Source organism: Acanthisitta chloris, unplaced genomic scaffold (assembly GCF_000695815.1).
Source record: "Acanthisitta chloris isolate BGI_N310 unplaced genomic scaffold, ASM69581v1 scaffold1313, whole genome shotgun sequence".
In the NCBI taxonomy this organism is placed as follows: Eukaryota; Metazoa; Chordata; class Aves; order Passeriformes; family Acanthisittidae; genus Acanthisitta; species Acanthisitta chloris.
Genome location: NW_008664105.1, coordinates 11,967 through 33,094, shown reverse-complemented (window position 1 = coordinate 33,094; position 21,128 = coordinate 11,967). Strand labels below are relative to the sequence as shown.

General features: G+C 47.9%; 2 protein-coding genes across 2 annotated transcripts in view; both read left to right on the top strand.

Annotated features, from left to right (window-relative positions):
• LOC103798900 (butyrophilin-like protein 10) lies at positions 1 to 19,074 on the top strand. Its single transcript, XM_009071184.1, has 4 exons — positions 1 to 187; positions 16,722 to 17,063; positions 18,319 to 18,594; positions 19,043 to 19,074. Exons 1-4 carry the CDS (start codon positions 1 to 3, stop codon positions 19,072 to 19,074), a joined length of 837 nt encoding a protein of 278 aa, XP_009069432.1.
• Positions 19,075 to 20,271: 1,197 nt separating this feature from the next.
• The window catches only part of LOC103798899 (thaicobrin-like), a gene marked incomplete at its 3' end in the record, with an annotated part of 7,000 nt that continues 6,143 nt past the window's right edge, over positions 20,272 to 21,128 (top strand). Inside the window, exon 1 of the mRNA XM_009071183.1 lies at positions 20,272 to 20,314. Coding sequence (XP_009069431.1) covers positions 20,272 to 20,314 — 43 coding nt within the window. The remainder of the gene's footprint in view (positions 20,315 to 21,128) is intronic.

Here is a 21,128-nt window from a genome sequence, read left to right as displayed (position 1 = left end):
ATGGAGAGTGTTGGTCACGTTTTGTTCATGGTGGAGAGATGTGAGGACAGCAGGGAGTCCATGGCAGTGAGGGCATCAGAGGGTAATGGGGATGAGGATGACTGCATGCTGACCAGCCCCAGCAGCCCAGTGGCTCCATTTCTCCAAGCTGAGGGTGATGATGGGGGCAGAAGACAGGAGGAGCAAGGTGAGGATGCAGCACAGGATCCAGGTCCAGAGGGGAATGGCTGACCTTGGTAGAGGGTTGGGTCACAATGTGGACAAGGCAGGTGCAAAAGGAAGGACATGGTGGAAAGGGCACGTGAGCAATAACTGATCTATGAGTGGGAGCAATATCTTTGTTGAAGGATTGCTTTTAATACTCCAGTGGCATGGGCTGTACAGAGTACAGGCTGGACTACAATTTATTTTTGTCTGGGATTTGGGCTTGAGAAGAAAAGCCAACCGAAAAGAAGAGGTATTAGCAGAGTGCAAATATAGAGATTTGAGGGTGTGGTAGATGTCTCAGCTGAGCTCAGGCCAGAGATGTCTCTCCTTTCTATTCCTGTGTACATCTAGAGGCTTTCCATGTGTCTGCAGCCATCCCTTTGGATCTCTAGGGCTGTCTTTGGGCACCTCAGCCCCATTCCATGAGGGAGGGTGGAAGGCAGAGGTACAGTTGGTGAGGGAAATCGAAGTTTCATCTTCATTTGAGCAGAACCAACTCCTCATTGCACACACCTATTGCCAGAGCCATGTGAGTACAGCAATGCCTGTGCACCCGTGTGGATGTGAACATCTGTGTGGGCAGAGGAAAGAGGACAGATGTAGCTGTATCACATGATTTGTATCCATACATTACATTTGACATAGTGGGATGGAGATGTCTTCACCTAAGGTGCTCATGTGTACATGGGCAATATATGGAATATATCTGATATGTATTTATCCATCAGACATTGCAAATACACATGCAAATCACAGATAGATTTTTGGTTCATGCCATCCAGAATACATTTTTGATGGGTGTGAAAAGGGCTGGGCCTGGTGGATGGCATGGGTGTGGACATAACGGCATGGACAGGGCTTGTGGGGATGTATTGTCCTCCCAAGTCAAGCATTGGCAATTCCACAGAAGAGCTGGTGGGGAGAAGGGATTGGTGCATGCCAGGATGATGGTGATGGGGACAAATCTGCTGGGAGCTTGTAGAGATGCCTGTAAACCCAATGTGCAGCGGTGGGTGGGAGTGGAGTTGTGAAGGGAAAGATCGAGAGCATGGTCAGAGGAGGAGCTGGAGGAGCAGCCCCAAGGCTCCCAGCTGCCAGCCCTTCCCCAGCACAGCAAAGCCCAAGCAAGCCCAACCTGGACACACCAGTCCCGTTTGACCAGTGCAGGAACTCTCTGCCAGAGATTCTCCCTGGGCACTCACCAAGCTGCAGTGCTACCTGGGCTGGCTGTGGCAGTGCCTCACTGTGGCATATGCTGCAGTGCTGTTCAGCTCTTGCACATGAGGCTTGAGAGGGAAAATGAAACCCTGTTATTTCATCTGCTGACTGCAAGCCCTGCACAAGCCTCTGGCCCTGGGCTGCAGGAGCTGGGCCCTTTTGTATAACCACCCTGAACTGTGTTAGTCAGTTAGGTAGCAGAAATAATGGCAGACTGGAGCCAATCCTGTGTTTACAAACTTTTCTTTCTTGTTTTTTTCCCTGTAGTTTCAGTTTGATTTTTTCCCCACTTGAAAAGCCACAAGAAATCTAGGCATGAACCATTTTTCCAGGGAAAATATTTGTAGAAGATAATAAGAAAAAATAATTTACTTTTTGTAAAATATGTGTTATAAATTTTCTGCAACTGCCTCAGTTAGGTTCTTGGTGGGAATGGTCCTATGGGACTCCTTAGCCTACTCCATGGGCACAGATCCATTATGACACCACACATCCCATACCCTGGGTTCCTGCTCCCTGATTTGGAGCTAAAGCTGTGCTACAACTCACCCTGTCGTGTCCAGTGTGGGAGATGGTGGAGTCTGGTGGGGAACAAAAAACACACAGTGAGCCCTTGCTTCCTGTTCTATGAGGGATGAGCTACACCCTGACTTAGAACAGTAGAACCCCTGGGATCAGGAACAGAATCCCTTGCCCTATTTCCTCCAAATCTCACTCACTCCTGACAGAGCAATGTGTGCTTCCATCTGTGGATGTGGAGCAGGGATGGGGATTTGGCTGCATTCCCCCAACCTACAGCATTTTCTCTTTGCCCAATTAGTAGAGCTTTACCTGATGCTCTGTGCCCATGTGGAAAACCCAAGGCACCTTGCACAGGGATGGTGGGACATATTCCCCTTCCCCCACTTACAGGCCCCTTGGCTTCAGCCTGTGGGCTCAGAGCTAGCAAGGAGAGCTTTTCCTCGCTGGAGCCCATCCGTGGACCCACATCCTCAGTTGCTGCACTCTGCTGCGAAGCAGAAATCATGGAGAAGAGAAACCAGAGAGGGGGAAAACCAGCAAGGCCAGTGGGGCTGGATTGCAACCTGGGGCCAGAGAGTGTAGGGACAGACTGTGCCAGGACATAGGCTTGGTCACCTTGAGCACTGGGATGCTGTCATATTTGTGCTGCAGGCAGAAGCTGGGATGTGTGCGCAAGGAAGTAGTGGGGAGCAATGGTGTGTGGAGAAATCTGCCCTTGTTCACTGGGCAGTTGTTTTGCATATCCCCCTGGGACATGAATTGCTGGAATTGCATGTGGAATTGGGAAAGGTTCTGTATGGCAGTGCAGTGAGTGGATGGGATGGATAGCATGGAAAAGGGGGTTTGGGGCAGGTATCTACAACTTCATGTGTCTGCTGATGGGGTGCTGCAGCCAGTCAATGTGTGGAGGCCTTCTGGTCATGGTGAATGGCAGCCAGCCCATGAGAAGGGATACCCCATAGACAGAGGGGTCAATGATTCAACCAGAGGGAGAAGGTGGTACTCACACTGTATTTCACTGTAGTCTGTTACTTCAGTCTCATGGCTGGGAACTTGCTGCTGCCTGGAGAGAGTCAGGGAAAGGGTTTTGAGGTCTGTGTCCAGTGATGAGCCCATTTCAGTCGTTGCCATGGATGATGCTGTCTTGTAGCAGTCAAGCCCAGGGCAAGCTCTGCTTCTCCCTGTCTGCACCATGGGGACAGAGCATGCTGTCCCTGGCCTGGGACCACCCTATAGTGCCCAAGATGCCCCCATCTCCATCACCCCCAGCCCTGTAAACCACTGAGATTCCTGCTCACCTTTGGCATCTCTCTCTGCAGGCCACTGCAAGGAAAAGAAAGGGAGAAGTGGGAGGCAGAGTTCCTGCACAGGCTTCACTTTCCATGCTCTGAGCTACTCTATGAGGATAATGGGCTGAGCCTCAAACCTGACTTCAAGCTCAGGCTATACAATCATGAATTCCATTTGCCCGATTGGCTTCTCCTGAGTGCTCAGTAGCTGTTGATAGGCAGCATTGAGAACCCATGCTTGCTACAAGGCCAGCTCAGAGACTCACTTGGTAGGCCCATAGGATGAGGAAAAAAAATGTGCCTGGGGCGGGGATGCATTTGGCCTCTCCCTCCCCACTTTGACATTAGAGAACAATCATCCTGGAGGTAAAGTCATTCTCAGAAATTTTATTCCACTCAGGTTACCATAAGGGGCCTGAGAGCCTCAGCTTCCTGTGAAACAGTGGTAGAGCCATGAGCAAGACAACTTAGGGCCTGCCTCAAGTTTTACCCTCAATTTCCTCAAATCACTCATGTTTCCTCACGACACAGCAGCTGGCTGCAGCCAGAAGGAGGGAGATGGCTCCAATGATGACTGGGGTGATAAAGGTTTGGAGTGGCTGGGTTTTTGTTGCTGTGGGGACAGGCAGTGTTGAGAAAGACGGAGAAGCTTGAGGAGAGGAAGCAGAGAAGAGGACATGCTCTTAGAGCCAAGCTAGATCGCGATGGAAGAACCTCCCGAGCACACAGTGCTGACAGTTGGGCAGTCCTCAGCCCAATGCTGAAGGACACTGGGTGTGCATGGAAGGAATCATTCACCATTAGTGGACATCACTGTTTGGAAGATGGACCTATTGCCTGGGAGGAGAAAAGGACAGGGTGAGAGTCTCCAGCTCCCACAGGTACTGCACAGACTAAGCAACTGTGGGGACCCCATGATCCACCATCTATCAACTGTCATGATCAATAAAAGAATGCCCTGCACAGAAGTGGCTCTGGATTATATCTGGCACCACCACTCTCCCATTTTCATGATGCTGGGGGCTGGAGAGGAGCAGGATGCTCTCCCATGACTGTGAGGAGTGTCCATGAAGGCAAAGGCTGGGCTGAACTAAACACTGACCCCCGGTATCCCAGCTACTCAGGGACATCCCTTGAGACATGTCAGAGTCACCTCCCTCACTTGGTGTCTGTGGACGCGGAGATTGTTGCCTGCCTATGCCCCATTTCCACATCTCACCTTTGACAATCAGTTTCCGGGGAGCACTGAGAGCAGAGTTCTTCACTTGGTTGCTGTTGTCCTTGTGCTGGTATCCACATGTGTATGTCCCTGCACTCTCCATCGTCACATTCAAGGGCACTAAATAGCCCTCTTGCCCCTGCTGGACTTTCAGGCTTTTCACTTCCACACCATTCTTGCAGAAGATGATTCGGGAGGCAGGAGAATTCCAGCCAATGAAACACTGAAACAAAATCTTTTCCCCCTCCTTTACCTCATAAGTGTCCATGAAGAGGACAGGAGCTGGGAAGTCACCTGGAGACATGGCACAGGAATGACTCAGGACAGTGTTACTGCTGACAGGGAGGGAAAATACCTCAGATATGCGAGTTTCTTCTCCAGGGGTTCACATATGGGGAACAAAGTCCTTCTCCCTTCCCATCTCCAGCATATAGCCCTATACTCACGATCACCAGGGAAGCTGCAGATGTCCTGGATGATCATGCCATCACCCGCACCTTGGGGCAGAGGGTTTTGATTAGATGAGCAGCAACCCAGCTCACCCCTGTGCCCCGTCCCATGTTCCTACTGTTGAGTTGATGCTTGGTGAGCACCTGCCCAGCCATGCAGCTACATCCTGCATCTCCTTTGTCTCCTAACATGGCACATCCCCAAGGCCATTTTTGACTGGGATTGTGGCTCCAGCTGGATATCTCTGGCTTCCTAAAGCAAATCAGCCTCTCCCAAGTATCATGCTATGACCTGATCCTACACAGATGGATTGGAAATTGCACCCTTTGCTAAGAGGTCCATGGTAGCTGGAGGAAGCAGTTGTCCTCCTCCCCTTATCAAACATCGCTGCCCCTCCTTGTTGCACAGCTGCTCCGCACATACTTTTGCCTCTGTCCTTCACTGTGCCTAGGACATGCCCTGTCCTGTCCCGCTCAGCAGCACTCCAATGCTAAACCCCAAGGAAAAGACATCCACTGAACTCACCAAGAAACAGCAGCAGGGTGAAGGCCAGGTGAGGAGACAGACTGACACATCCCACCTGCCCCAGCATTGTTTGGGCACTGCAGGAACAGCCTCTCCTTGAAGCAGCTGCTGTCAGATGAGCTCTGGACAGCGGTTCAAGAGCTGACTGGACTGTGGCTTGCAGCACACTTGGGACTGGTCCTGCTGCATTTCCGTGGTGAGAAGCATCTTTCCCACAATGAGTGGCTGTGGTGAGCAGTGGCCCTGCCTCAGCCCCAACTGCAGCTGCTGTGCCTGCAGAGCCCCTGCCTGCATGGCCAAACACTCAGTGCAGCATGAGCCATGTTTGCCTGTTGTTTGGGACAGGCAGCATCCTCCCTGCAAAGCCTTCCTGCCCCATGGCCCCCACCCTGCCCTGCCCTCTTCTCATTGCTCCTCCCTGCTTTTCTTCCACATGGATGCAAGTGATTCTGCCAGGGCAAACTGGGCATGGTCCCAAGTGGCTACAGAGCTCAGGGGGTGGTAGGCAAGGCCATGGGAGCCCATGTGGTTTTCTCCTCAATCCTTCTGTGGAAGGTGGATAGGGTATGAGGAGTAGGAGACTGAAATTTGAGCTGAAGAAATAGCTGTGATGTTGATTTGGACAACAGAGCTTTGGGTTATGTGAATAGTGGACACTGTTTGCAGATCAGTGCAGCCTCACCAAGCAGGGCAAAGTTACTTCTTCCAGTAGGACAGCTGAGCCCATAAAGTGGTCTTTAAACTGGGAATGATGGGGGAAGGAAAGACTTACTGGCAGTCTTGGGAGGGAATGACAGACAGGGCTGATGAGGAAAGGCCATGGAGTGATGTGACAGAACTGAAACACAACCAAATGAGGCTTAAGCTGCATTTCCGTGGTGAGAAGCATCTTTCCCACAACGAGTGGCTGTGGCAAGCAGGGGCCCTGCCTCAGCCCCAACTGCAGCTGCTCCACCTGCATAGCCCATGCTATGCAGGGTCACCTCCAGCACTGGCATTTTCACCAGGAAGTGCCCACAATGCTCCATTGTGGAGAAACCTCCAAGCCCTTTCTGGGCTGTCAGTGTGCTGAGATGCTTCTGGGAAGTGCCTGTCCACTAATGCAGACCATGTGGGGACTAAGGAGGTTGAGGGAGAGACCTGGGTATGATTTCAGGGCATTGATCTCATTGAGATCAAGGAGCCATAGAATAATGGCTCTCATAACTGGAATGTTGCAATGAAGCCACAGGGGTTTCTAGGAAAGGCAGGCTGGCAAGTGGAGGAGGGGGAGTTTCCCATTAAGTCAGAGCAGCTGGATTCCATAGAACTCGCCAGGGAATGGGTAAGGGGCCAAGGGAGACATCATATGTTGGAATTAAAGAGAGGAGAGCTCTTTGTGACAACAGAGTGAAAGTCTGCTCCAACCCATTTGACCAGGAACAAGAAGGAAATAAGGCCTCTATGGATGGAGAGGAGCAGCTTCACATACACAGGGCCTGGTCCTTGTGGGGGATTTCAATAGCCCCAAGAGCTGCTACAGGAATAACATGACAGGATATTTCCTTGCTGCAGGACAGTGAGAGTCAGACAAATCTGAACTGGGATATTCACTAAGACCAAGAGCATAACTGTGCATGACATTTGCAATGTGCTCCATCCCCTCCCCATGGGACTCACCAGGAGTATCAAATGGGACAAAGGAGATGCACCCATAGCTTCTGCAGCTGCCGTTCCCTTGGATTCACCACTCCTGCCTTACTGTACTCCATCTGTCTCTTCGTTAAACCAGCAATCAAATAGGAAACAATGTATTTTCATGTGGTCCTGAGTGCTTAGATGTTGTGCTGACTTTCACCATCTGTGTCCTGTGGGTGACATGGAAAATGCTGATCAAAGAGGACCCAAATCCTTTCTTCCTCAGATTGCCCTGGACTCCCCTGAATCCCAGTTCCTCTGAAAGGTGACAGCAGGTGTTTGGGGCACTGAACTGCCCTTCCCACTGTCCTGCACAACATGGGAGGTCTGCAAACATATGAGGAGTGCTGATTGATTCCTTGGGTTGTTCCAGCTGTCCCACTCTGAGGGACATGCAGCCATTGGGCCAAAGCAGGGCACCACTTTGTGTGAGGTTGGAGAGGGCTGGTGGACCAATCTGACTGCTCAGGACAGGACTGAACATCCTGCTCTGCACTTGCAACTCTTACAGCAAGTGTCCTCAGGGAGGAAGTTCCATGGCTGTGCAGAGGAACCACAGCTGTGTGGGCTTGTATTTTTGACAGAGTTGGGGTTTGCAGGGCTTATTTTCTCATCGGTGTAGTTCTGTGAACTATGAGAACAGATTAGTCTCTCTCAGGGGGAAGGGCTGATCAGCATCACGCTGCCCAACATTTCTCATCAGAGCCCTGCTGAAATCATTTCTCTGTTTCAAGGAAAAAACTATTTTGTGACAACTAGCAATGACCAGAGTCTTTCGTCCCACCCAATACACAGCTGATATGAGGAACATCATGGGAGAGGAAAGCAACAATAAGAACTAATCAAACATGAGTATGTTTTAACCTTAAAGACAAGTACTGAAGCTGAGCTGGTCATAATCCTGTTGTTCTGTTTTGCACTTGGACTGAGATCATGGCAAGGACATTGGGTGTTTGGCTCAGCTGCTCACATTATTCCAAGCTGTGGTAGTTGACTTTAAGACTCCTGCATCCAATAAATCCTTAATTGTCTGTGAAATCTCTTCACACCCCCCTGGAATTCTGTACTGTTTCATTGTCACTAATTCAGTTGCAGCAGAAATCTGCACAGGGGGCAGATTTATCCACATGGGGCCACTGATCCTTTAGTACCCATTGCACTGGAGCTTGGCCATTATTTCACTTTTGTGTATTATACTGAACTATTTCCCTAGTCTCCTTCCAAGGATACAAGTCAGAATACGGTTCCCAATCTTCTCTCTCCTCCAGAACAGCCGATCTACCTGCAGGGAGGCCCTCCCTGTGAGCAGAGCTGGAGTCTCATTGAGGTTCAAAGTGGGGTGCCATAGGCTGAGTTGTTCCTCAATCCTCTGCTTTAGAAATTTGCACTTTCCTATTACTTTTGTTCTTTGTTCAACCCCCCTGTTTATACATTTTCCATAAGTCAGAACACCATCTATCTTATCTTGGGACATACCATCCTGTAGTGAACATGTCCTTTTACGAAATCTGAGCTTCACTACCTTTAGAACTGTCTCGGGTAACCCAGTTTCCTGCACTTCCTCTGGGGCCCCATTCCCCAAGGTCACCTAATTGCTGAACTTTTTCAATTGCCGTATCAAGGGGGTTCCCTGTCTCATTGATCAAGAGGGTCATTATCACCTTCCTATATGCTGGTGAGGCAGTCTTAATCAGCCTGTTTCTTGTAGTAACATTCAAAGCACCCTGAATCATGTGTCAGCATGGCCTACATATATATCCGTTTTCATTCCTTCTTCATGTATCTGCTGTATACAATCTTGCAATGTATACCAGGAACGTTCAGATCCTGGCCAATCATTGTGGGGTATTTGTTATTACACCCCACAGCAGTTAAGGCTAACAAATTAGTATCCTGAGGGTTGCTTTGAAATGCATCTTGTACAAAAGAATCTGAACTCAACACCACAAACTTCTTAGCGTCTCCCTCATCAAGACCAAATCCTGCCACTCCCTGATCATGTAAATGCATCATCCAGGAAAACAAGGACTCCTCTGGTTTCTGTTTAAACCTTTCAGTTGCATCATTCACTTCATGCTGAGTATAATCCTCTATCACATCCTTCCTCACCTGCTGTCCATCACTTGCGAATTCTATTTTACTCCTTAATACTGGCCTCACACCTATGGATTCATCTGGGAAGCGACCCCCATCAGAATCCATGGAATCCCAAACATCTCTGTCCTACTTACTAGGATCCCACTGCACATCGTCTGCCACAATCATGGAATGCACTTTCTTATGATTCACTCTCCCCCTCCATTTCTTATACTTATCTTGGGCAGCCCATACTGCAGCTCTCTCTGTTACAGTCTGGTAAGTGTCCAGTTTATCAACAAGCAGCTTATTTTGGCACTGTAAAATTGTAACCTGATTCTGCAAATCACATATCTCTTGCTCTAACTGGGAGCATTTTGACAGTCCTTGTTCTTTTTGTTGGTGCTGTTTTCAATACACCGTGAACAAAATCCATCCCCCTCTTCCTGAACCAACAGGTTCTTTTTCTTTTTTAATTATAATGCATCCTGTGGTTTGGCACCATTCGACTGCCTCCCCCACTGTTCGTATGGTCCTCCAACCTTAGCCTACTCGAGGGCTAGTGAACTATAGGGAACCTTCTCCCATCTGGAAACTTCAGGTGGGACAGTTACATTCTTTTTAGACTTAAGAAGTGGCATTTTATTCGAATCCTGTCCATGACGCCAATTACTGTTCTGGCAATTGACGAGGGCAACAATGTGACCCAGACACCAATGAAAAGAATAGAGTTATTTTACTATTGGTGTTTTAAGATAATAGAAAAATGCCTAATATATTTACATATGAAGTTAGTTAATAAAGCTCTAATATAAACAGCACAAACACAAAGACAATAAGAAAGGTAATGCATCTAATCATTACTACATTCAGGGAAGAATAATGATTAAGAAATACACGTAATCAATTGCTCTAATACTTTATCATGATCCAGATCTGCAGTCATTGGGGAGCCCCTCGTTGCAGCGAGGATTTGGAAAACTTTTCCCAGCAATTAGGAAGTCCTATGCAATATGTCCACACATAGGTGAGGGATCCAAAGTTGCTGCAAGAGGGTCCAGTTTTTATAGGCCAAATTAGCAAGCAAAAAATAACTTGCAATTTCTTATCGTTTGTGTGGATAACAACTGGTGGTACTCCCCTCCAACCAACCCAGGCTGGGGCTTGGCCAGAGCCCAGGATGCAGGTGGTGGAGTTTCCTAAGACAGGGCATGACCTTGGCAATACTTCATGGGCAATTATATAACCAGTACCCAACTCATCTCTAAGATATTTTGCAGAAGGTGTCATAGCCTTGGGCTGATATTATCGTTTGTGTGGATAACAACTGGTGGTACTCCCCTCCAACCAACCCAGGCTGGGGCTTGGCCAGAGCCCAGGATGCAGGTGGTGGAGTTTCCTAAGACAGGGCATGACCTTGGCAATACTTCATGGGCAATTATATAACCAGTACCCAACTCATCTCTAAGATATTTTGCAGAAGGTGTCATAGCCTTGGGCTGATATATACAAGGGTCATCTATAAGATATCTTCCGCATGGCCCAAGCCCAGGATGCAGGTGGTGGAGTTTCCTAAGACAGGGCATGACCTTGGCAATACTTCATGGGCAATTATATAACCAGTACCCAACTCATCTCTAAGATATTTTGCAGAAGGTGTCATAGCCTTGGGCTGATATATACAAGGGTCATCTATAAGATATCTTCCAGACAGCATGGCCCATGACACATATATAGCTTAGGCAAAGGTTATCTGCATCTGTGTTTACATTAAGTGGTCTAATGAACTAACACAAAGAAACACTGTTCACAAGGAATACAGGATTCATCCATAAGTCAACTCTGGCTTGAGCCTATTGTTCAGACCCTAGCATTTCACTATGAGAAATGACATCAGGAGGCAAGTGCAGTGGGAATCCAAGAGCACTTCAGATCATAGATGTGACTGTCTCTAAAACCAGAATTATTGCCATTGAAGGCTGATTTCACTAAATTGCATTTGTCAAATCCCAGAGAAACTATGTCTCCCCCCATTGTATAACCTGTCAACAAAGCATCGGTCTGAAGAAAAATGACACATGATCTTGAGTCAGAGCATTTCCCTTAGTTAATCTTTACTGGTTTATTCTTCTATAAATAAGAAGAATATAAGTTTCTATTTGACTGCACCATCAGGAAGTTTGCAGATGACACAAATTTGGGGGGCAGTGTGGATCTGCTGGAAGGCAGGAGGGCTCTGCTGAGGGATCTGGATAGGGTGGAGAGATGGATTGATTCCAACGGGATGAGGGTTAACAAGGCCAAGTGCTGCTCCTGCACTTTGGCCATACAAATCCCGTGCAGAGCTCCAGGCTGGGACACAGTGGCTGGAGAGCAGCCAGGCAGAAAGGGACCTGGGAGTGTGGAGAGACAGAAAGCTGAACATGAGCCAGCAGTGTGCTCAGGGGGTCAAGAAGGCAAATGGCATCCTGGGCTGGAGCAGGAACAGCATGGTCAGCAGGACCAGGTAGGTGATTCTGCCCCTGGACTCTGTGCTTATGAGGCCACACCTTGAGTACTGTATTCAGTTCTGGGCCCTCAGCTCAGGAAGGATATTGAAATGCTGGAGTGGGTCCAGAGAATAGCAATGGGACTGATGAAGGCACTCGAGCACGAGGCTATGAGGAGAGGCTGAGGGAGCTGGGGTTGTTTAGCCTGGAGAAGAGGAGGCTCAAGGGAGACCTTATCACCCTCTACAACTACCTGAAATGAGGTTGTAGTCAGGTGGGGGTCGGTCTATTCTCGCAGGCAACTAGCAGTAGGAGAAGAGGGCACAGACTCAATCTCTGCCAGGGAGGTTTAGGTTGGATATTAGGAAGAGATCTTTTTTATGGAGCAAGTGATTAGGCATGGGAATGTGCTGCCCAGGGTGGTGGTGGATTCACCATCCCTGGAGGTTTTCAAGATGAGACTGATGTGGCACTTCGTGACATGGTCTAGTAACAACAGTAGGGTTGGACTCAGTGATCTTTGAGGTCTTTTCCAACCCATTTGATTCTATGACTGTTCAAAGTTAATCCCGTAATGACCTGATGAAAGTTAATATTTGACCTGTAAATGAATATCTGGAGATTGCTCTTATCTGACAACAGGTAAAATCCAGCTCTAATTCTGAAACAAGGTACACACTGTGGGCAATGAGCAGGATCTCTGCTTGTCTTAAACCTCTCTGCCACACCGAAGATTCATTTGCACCTAGCTGCCTACAACACCAACACATAGCCCTCATGATAGATGAGATGTAACCTCCAGGTAGCAAAGTGAGTTTTGGGTAGAGAAATGGCACATTGAAACTTCAGAACCAGATTTTTCTGTTCATTTTCCTTCCCTTCTGCAGATGGAAGTTTCTTTAGGAAGAAGAGAAATCCCTGTCCATATCAGTGCTCACCATTGCTGACTAAGTCAGGTAAGCAAGTCTCTTTGATTTCTTTCCCTTCTGAACAAGTTGTGAATGCAGTACTGTTGTCAGGGCAGAAAGGAACCACTCTCTTCCCTTCACCCCAGCTGTGCATGCAGGGGCCAGCAAGCTCTTCTCATCCCCCATGTGTCCTCAGGGGCAGGTGGCAAGGAACTGGGGGGATCAACAGCATGGCTGATACCAGTAGGTCTGAGAAAGAAAATCAAAGTGACGGGGAATGGTCATGTGTGGGAAAAGCTGAGGTATGGACAGGCCATCTGGGGCTGAGGTTTGTTTCCCCAAAATTGTGCTGCTGCCTTTGGTGCCCAGAGCTGGCTGTGCTGTCCTGGTATGGCTTGGAAGAGGGGCCTGAAGAGCAGTAGAGAAGGGCAGTATTCCTCCTCTGGAGAGGACTGCTGGCCCCAGGGACCCCATTGGGGCACTGCCTTGAGGCAAAGTAAGGCTGATGAGTAACTCTAGAAGTCACTTCTCAGTAAGCAAAGCTGGTTCCAAGTATGGCCACTTGGAAATCCTCCTGCTGAAAGCTGAAATAGAATGAAGCTGTCTTGATTTTATGGTGACTTGGGGAGAGGGTAACTATCACAGCACCCAGAGATTAGTTGCAGCTGCAGAAATATTAATAAGCTTCAAATTTCCTGATTAGTACCTTGAAAGATTAAGGTTTTCTGTTCATAAGCAAGAAATGCCACATAATCATGACATCATCTGTGTTTACCCATTAAATCATTCATCTTATAATTCCAGAGCGCTCAGTGATCTTTGTGGATCTCATACATGTTGCAGAGTCAAGGTCAATCCAACTCCATTTTCCCCCCTTCCAGTGTAACATCCATTATTGATCACAGTTAAACTGTGTCACGGTGTGTCTGTTTAGCAGTGCTAAACATGAAGCCTCAGGGGATGGAGAAACTCTGCCTTGGGTTTGTTGGTTGTTGTGGAAATTTTTAGGACTGTTTTCACATGTTTTCTTTTAAAAAGCATTTAGCATGTTTGGGAATGTAGTTTTGGTCTGAAGTAGTAACTGATGATTTGTTAGACAACATTTCGTTTGGGCCTTCCTTGGATGACAGGAATATGTTTAAAAGTGAGAGTAAGAAAATATCTGACACAGCCCCTGAGACATCCTTTTAAGTGACTGAGGAGCACAATCCGCTCATGTCTATAAATGATTTATCTCTTTCCTGTATTAGATCTCCAAATTAGTGCCTCCAACAAAATTTCATACAGTCTCATATGTTAATTGTGTGCAAAGTATGACCTCAGTGTATGTCCAAGCCCCTGAAAAACCGTGGGCAGTGGAAGCAGCAGAATTTAACAATACATTTTCTGAAGTTTCTCATTCAGTGACGTGAGCTGCCTATGCAGTCTATGGACATGTGGGTGATAGTGGAACAAAGGCTGTGGCTGTTTCACCCTGAGATCTGTGGCGAGATGGCAACTAAGTGCCATGCAGCTGCTCACTCAGTCCATGGCTCCTGACACCCCCCAGGTGGGGAGGAGGATCAGAAGAAAAAAGTAAACCTTGTTGGTTAAGAACATCTTGATAATGGAAACAAATTAAAAGAAGTAATAACAATAATAGGAAGAATTGTAATGAAGAGGAGAGAGGGTGAGAAATAAAACCCAAGTGATGCCCAGTGCAATTAGTTACCACCCACTCACTGATAACCAGCCCATACCCAGACAGTGATGAGCCCCATTCCAGCCAGCTGCTCTCAGTTTATATACTGGGTATGATGTTCTGTGATCTGGAATATCCCTTTGGCCAGTTCACATCAGCTGGGCTGGATATTTTTTTCCTACCTTCTCAGGTACCTGCTCACTGGCAGAGCATGAGACACTGGTAAGTCCTTCATTTGGGATGAGCACAACTGTGCAACAACTGAAGTATCAGTGTGATATCATTATTATTATACTGACTCCAAAACCAGCCCTGCTCTATGTGCTTCACCGTATCCTCGCCTAAACCATGCCAGAGACCCCACAGTGCCCCCTTACCTCCATGTACCATAAACAGAGCACAGAGCAACCAGTTTAGAGGGAACAGTCTGTGCTGTGAATTTCAAAGTGGAGATGAATCCCTAAAGTAAAGGTCTATGTTGAATAAGATGAAATCCCTTCAGGAGCCCCTGTCTCTCTTTACCAAATGAAGAGGGAGAATTTATGATTAAAACTAGGTGAACTGAATACTTCTCCTGTCATTCCACTTGTGCTTATACAGCTGACCAAACTTGGCAGGTGTCTTCCCAGCACAAGAAGAATTAATCTAGAATAAGGTATACTGATGTCTGCCTTGATCCACCACCACCACACCTGTTCCAACAGCATCTGATTTAGTTGCATCAGATGTAGCTGTGAGACCTGTAGGTCACCTTGTCTGTGCAGTAAGGATGTATCCAGACACTGCAGTGCAAGGTGATTGACTCCTGCAGGGAGGTCGTCAGGATGCCTCACCTTCCTCACTGCTCACTAACCATGGAATATTGAACAGGAATAAAGTAATAAAGATAAACTGAAAGTGTTGCTATGGGAACTGAGATAAGGACAGTCAGGCACATCCTGGAAATGTCAAAGTGCACAGAGAGTGAGAGCCAGGGAAGGGCAGGATCTGTATCATAGTGCAGCAAAGCAACTCTGGTGCAGCTCCTGAAACGATACCAGGTTTGTGCTGGAGCTGATGTACTGTCACTATACAGTCTTAGGGTTCCCAGGAAGTGGTAATTTCAAGACAGCAAGGACCTTGGTTTTCTTCCTCTAAGCATAGGCATGGGAGGGGAAAGACAGTTTCATCCTCCTTTTCCCCGCATCTCAGAGCATGGAGAGGGAGACTCATGCAGACCAGACCAGAGATTTAAGCTGGTGTGTTAATTAAGGTGTCTGTTAAATTTTATAGCTGTCAGTGGGGGCTGGGTTGAATTTTCCTGTCTTCCATGCCCTGTCACAACATCCTGGGAGCACATTAGACTGAGAGAAATTCCCAGAAGCTCCAATTGAGGGTATTTAAGATATTTGGAAAGTTTTCTTGATGTCTAAACTCAACTGTTTGAGCACTTTGCATCTTCAGAAGTTGCAGCTGAAGGCAAGCGCCAGGTGTAAGATATCAGATGGGTTTGGGACAGGATTTCCCTTCTTTTTGTACTCTGTGATTGTTCCAGGTCAGCCGCATGATCATCCCACAAGCACACCTGCAGCTATGGACCAGAGGAGATGGCTTCTGTTGGCTGTGTCGCTGCTTACATCCATCCCTCCCTCAGGTAACACTTCCATGTGCTGTCCTGCTCTGAGGGACATCCTCATTCTGAAGGATGATCTGCAGATGACCAGAAGTTCTCGAGCTGAGGCTCATGGTCTCCTGGGAAGCCTTGATTTGAACTCCAAAAGAGCAGAGCTGCTCTTCTCCTCTGCTGTTTTGTAATCCACCCCATTCTAGCCTGAGTTTCTCTCCTTTGGTGAGCCAGGGAAAGCCCTAAGTCAATGCAGCTCTGCCACATCCAGCCCTGATGCAGTGCCAAGAGTATTTCCCTGCCTGCACGGGCATTGGCACAGCTGCTGTACTGCTGGTGGCACAGGGGGGCAAATGGTCAGGGCAGGCTGGGAGCTGGATGAAATGGCTCTGCACCTGATTTGAAGATTTTTTTTTCCCTTTTCCCCCAAATAACCTCATCCTGTACAACTAGTATCAGCCTTGTTTCTCCCTCTCCTTTATTATTTTGAGGTTTTGATTTTCCCAGTTTCCACTGTGTTCAGAGAATAGAAGGAGATGAGAAAGTGAGTGAGGTGAATACCCAAACCAAAATTAATTTCTCCTTTATAAAAAGGGAAGAAAATAAGTGAACCATTTTCAGCAAATCATTAGTTCTGCTTTCCTAAGAATTTTTTTTTGTAACTTGCAATTTCCCTAAAAGATATCTTGGTGCATTAACAGAAGGAACCAGTGTCATTACTGAGTACTTGCAATTTTCAACTGTTCCACATTCTTCTCAGCAGGGAAATATGTTTTTCCCAGACCTCTGTGTCCTTCACCCAAGCACATTTTCTGATTGATTTCAGCCAGATGCTCATTCAACTTTGGTTTCCACAGATAATTTCAAGGTCACTGCACCCCAGAATGTAGTGGGCATTGTCGGCCAGGACACAATCCTTCCTTGCATCGTCTCTTCCACAAAGCCACTGGACACCCCTGAAGTGCAATGGAAGAACCTTATAGATGGGCATCTGGAAAACATCTACACATATGGGCAGTTTGGTGGTGAACCAGTGCAGAAATACCGTGGGCGGACATCAGTGCCAGGAGATGGATTTGCCACTGGGAACGTGTCCCTGACATTGAAGAATGTCCAGCCAGCAGATGAAGGAAGATACATTTGCATTGTGGAGTCCAGGGACTGGATGGATGAATCGGACACCTGGCTCAGCATTGCAGGTTGGACACATCCTGGTCTGTGTGGGGAAGGTGTGAAGCGGTTACAGAGGGAAATGTACTGTCTGAAATGTCACTATCCGCCAGTCGATTCCCCCTTATACAACCCAACACACCACCTCAGAGCAGCCTGTGGGCCACATGGCACCTGCCTTTTGATTGATGAGATACTTTATTTCTAAGTCACTGGGAGGTCTGTAAGCAGCCCAGAAAATGCAACCCATAAGCTACCACCATTGTGGTGATCTGACCAGCCCCATTTTTTGGGTAGGCAGCCCTTGTAGTTTTAGGCAAGGAAGGAGCTTTCAAGCTGAATCTTCTGATAGATACAGAGCCTGACCTGCATGCTTGAAGGCAGTGGCATTGTGTGGTGAAATGGAGCAGGCAGAAACAGCTTGTTAAAGCTGCAATGATACTGGGAGTGAGCTCCTACACCAAAAGTTGTTCTGCAAGCTCCATGCCCAGTCTGAGCCCGGTTCTGACACATGTGGGGCTGGTGAGCTGCAATAATCACTGCTGGGGAGGTGTAAACCCACCTGACAGACATACAAGTGCTCAGCATCCCTGGCTGTGGTACTGCTATGAATCAGTACGCTCAGCCTTGGGACTTCTTAGAGCTAAAGAGATGCTCTGGGCTGCCGGTTCCCCCACCCAGCTGGTCAGTTGGCATCATTTATGTACAGGTGTCAATAACATCAGGTGGGGCTGGTCAGCCTGGATTCACTGATGAAAAATAGCACAGAATCATAGAATCGTAGTATGGCTGCAGTTGGGAGGAGCCTTAAAGATTGTCTTGTTCCAGCCATGGACAAGGACACTTTGCACTAGGCTACTTTGCTCCAAGCTCCATCCAACTTAGCCTTGAACAATTCCAGGGTTAGGGCAACAACTTCTCTAGGTAACCTGCACCATTGCTTCATTACACTTTCTCCCTAACATTGAATATAAATCCACTCATTCAAAGAGGATTGGAGAAGCTTTCGGGACAGGAGAGGGGAAATGCTTCCAGCTGATGCCCATTTCCTACTATTGACCAGGGCAAATTCCTATGAAACCAATCTTCAACTCTGGAGCATGACTTATAAAGGAGTGTGGTGCATCCCACCTCCCCACACTGGTGCAGCTTTGGCACAGTCCCTGTGCAGTGACCATCTGTGCCCAGCTGTACTGCTGGCATGACCTGGAGTGGTGCCAGGGAAAACTGAGTGCTCTTTATCAAAACACACTTCTCCCACTAACAAACTCTCTTGCCTTTAAGGTACTGGTGAAGTGTTCATTGAAATTCTGGGCTCCCAGGGGAAAGGGCTCGAGCTTGCCTGCAGATCACATGGATGGTTCCCTGAACCTACTGTCCGGTGGGTTACTGAGAATGAGCAGGAACTGTCTGCAGACACTGAGACACACCAGGACAGTGAGAAACTCTTCAGTGTGCTGAGCCGCATCACAGTTACAGAAGAGCAAGTTGGAAAAGTCACCTGTCAAATCCTGAACCCCCTAGTGCAGATGACAAAGAAAACTACTGTGTGCCTCTCAGGTGAGTCCCATCATCCTGAGAAGTCTTTGCTGTAGACTCATTGTCTTAAGAGCCCTGTAAGGCCCTGTACAACTCCAGTCAGACAGATCTCAGACCACCATGGGGCACTTCAGGAACAAGAGGTTGCAGTGAGGAATGATCAGGGTCCCTTTTGTCCTAGATGTGCACATCCCTAGAGAAGGCGGGCTGTGCCCACTCAGGTAGGACTGTGACTATTTCTCCATTCATCTGCACAGGAACTCTATGGGTGGGAACACAGATTTGGGGGGAATTGAATATTGCCAGATGACAGATATTTTCTTTTCAAAGGTGCTGTTTTCCCACATACATCTCTGTTTGTCTCTGCCTTCTGGATACAAATCTCTTTATTCCTTCTCCCATTGGCTGCTGGTGCTGTTCTGCTATTCAGAGGTAAGGGTTCTTGGTTCACAGGGCCTCATGTTTTCAGGCTTGAAGTGGATGGAGGTCAATCCCTGTTAAAACGTTCTCTGTGGACCCTGCTCTGGCAGAGGGTGTTCCTCATGCTTGGTAGAGGAAGGTACTGAACAGATGGGCTCAGGGGAAATGGCTGAGGGGTTTGCATTTCATTTCCAGGGTTTTGGTTCACTCCTTGATTGCAGAGAGGCATTTCTCAACCCCTTGTGAAATTGCTGTCTGACAAGTACACTGAGACACCAAGTAGATTCTGCTCCTGCCCATGCAAGTACTAGACCTTGCTCACCCTACATTACCCTACAGGTAGAAGTTTTCCATCTCCTCAGCTGTCATCCAGAGGCAGAAGGGTGATGCCTCTGCATGCAGCTGGGAGCTTGGGTAGACCATAATATTACAGGGGAGGAGAAAGTGGAATGGGATTGGGGGACTTTTCCTGTAGTGAATTAGAAGGGTCCCTTCCTCTGCATCCCTGGGTCTCATCCTCCCCCAAGTCTCCAGTGGAGCTCATTCATCAGAGTTGGATGTTTTTTTCCCAGAAGTGTCAGTGGTGTCTTCCATCTTGCTAAGGGCCTCTCCAGAGATCTCTGCCTCTGCAGCCGTGGTTGTGTAGAAAGACTGACCCTTGCCCAACAGTTGTCCTGAGCTTACACTACTCTTGCCTTCTAAGATCTGTGCATGCAACTTCATCTGTGCATGTGTCAGGGAAGGATATCAAGGGAAGGAAGAAGTGAAGCTCATGGAGCCATGAAGGGGGCTGCAGGAGACACCCCTGGACAAACTGGCTGCTCGTGGCTTGGATGGGTGAACTCTTAGATGGGTAAAAAACTGGCTGATATCCCAGACAGCTGTGGTGAATGGAGAGAAATCAGCTGGGGTCAGTGACCAGTGGTGTTTCCCAGGGCTCAGTGTTGTGGTGTTCCTGTCTAACATCTTAATTGATTATCTGAATGTGGGGATTGAGTGCATCCTCAGTAAATTTGCAGACGACGCTAAATTGGGCAGGAGTGTCAATCTGGCTGAATGTAGGAAAGCTCTACAGAGAGACCTGGACCGACTTGATCAGTGGGCTGAGGATAACTGCATAAGGTTCAATAAGGTGAACCGCTGGGTCCTACACTTGGTACACAACAACCTCGTGCAGCAGTATAGGCTCGGGGAGGAGTAGCTCAAGAGTTGTTCATCAGAAAGGGACTTAGGAGTGCTGTCTGACAACAGCTCAATATGAGCTAACAGTGTGCACGGATGGCCAAGAAGGCCAATGGCATCTTGGCCTGCAGCAAGAATGGTATGGGACAGCAGTGATCATCCCTCCCATACACAGCACTCCAACATACCCAGAGTACTATGTTCAGTTTTGGGTCTCTCACTTTAAAAAGGATGCTGCAATGCTGGAGCAAGTCCAGAGACAGTAATAAGGCTTGTGAAGTGTCTAGAAACATGTCTGGGGAGAAACAGCTGAGGGAATTTTGTTTAGTCTTGAGAAGAGGTGGCTCAGGGGGTGATCTCATGGCTCCCTACAAGTACTTGAAAGGGAGTTGTAGAGAGGTGGGGAGTGGTCTCTCCTGCCATGTCTGCAGAGAGGAGACCAAAGGGAATGGTCATAAGCTGAGACAGAGGAGATTCAGATTGAATATTAGAAAAAACATTTCACTATTAGGGTGATCAGGCATTGGAATAGGCTGCTTAGGAAAGTAGTGGATTCGCCATCCCTGAGATGTTGAAGAGGCTCTGGATCTGGCAGTGGGTGATAGGTTTTAGAGTTTTAGCAGATACAGTGGTAGTGCTGGTGGACAGTTGGACTGGATGATCTTGAAGATCTCTTTCCATCTTGATGATTGTATTGGCAGAGCCCACCTGACCAGGTAACCATGGCAGAGAGTCTGATGGCATTTGGATTATTCTCATATCTGGCATTCTCACCACTCCACAGATTGCCCTGACAAAGGCCTCCAGCAAGTATTTTATCCCAGTATCATCCCCATGCAGGTGTCCCAGTGTGCATGGGGGCTAGAAGAAGGGTGCCAAGAAGAACAGAGTGCCAGGCTAGGCCAGGACAGGGACTGTGGGCAGGGGAGAATGGGACTGTGCTGAATCCCATC

What these genes read in the sequence shown, in the direction of transcription:
- LOC103798900 (XM_009071184.1), top strand. Translation starts at nt 1, where the DNA reads ATGGAGAGTGTTGGTCACGTTTTGTTCATGGTGGAGAGATGTGAGGAC. An exon ending in CAGAAGACAGGAGGAGCAAG is followed by an intron (nt 188 to 16,721) that starts GTGAGGATGCAG and finishes TGGTTTCCACAG; the next exon opens with ATAATTTCAAGGTCACTGCA. An exon ending in CACCTGGCTCAGCATTGCAG is followed by an intron (nt 17,064 to 18,318) that starts GTTGGACACATC and finishes CTTGCCTTTAAG; the next exon opens with GTACTGGTGAAGTGTTCATT.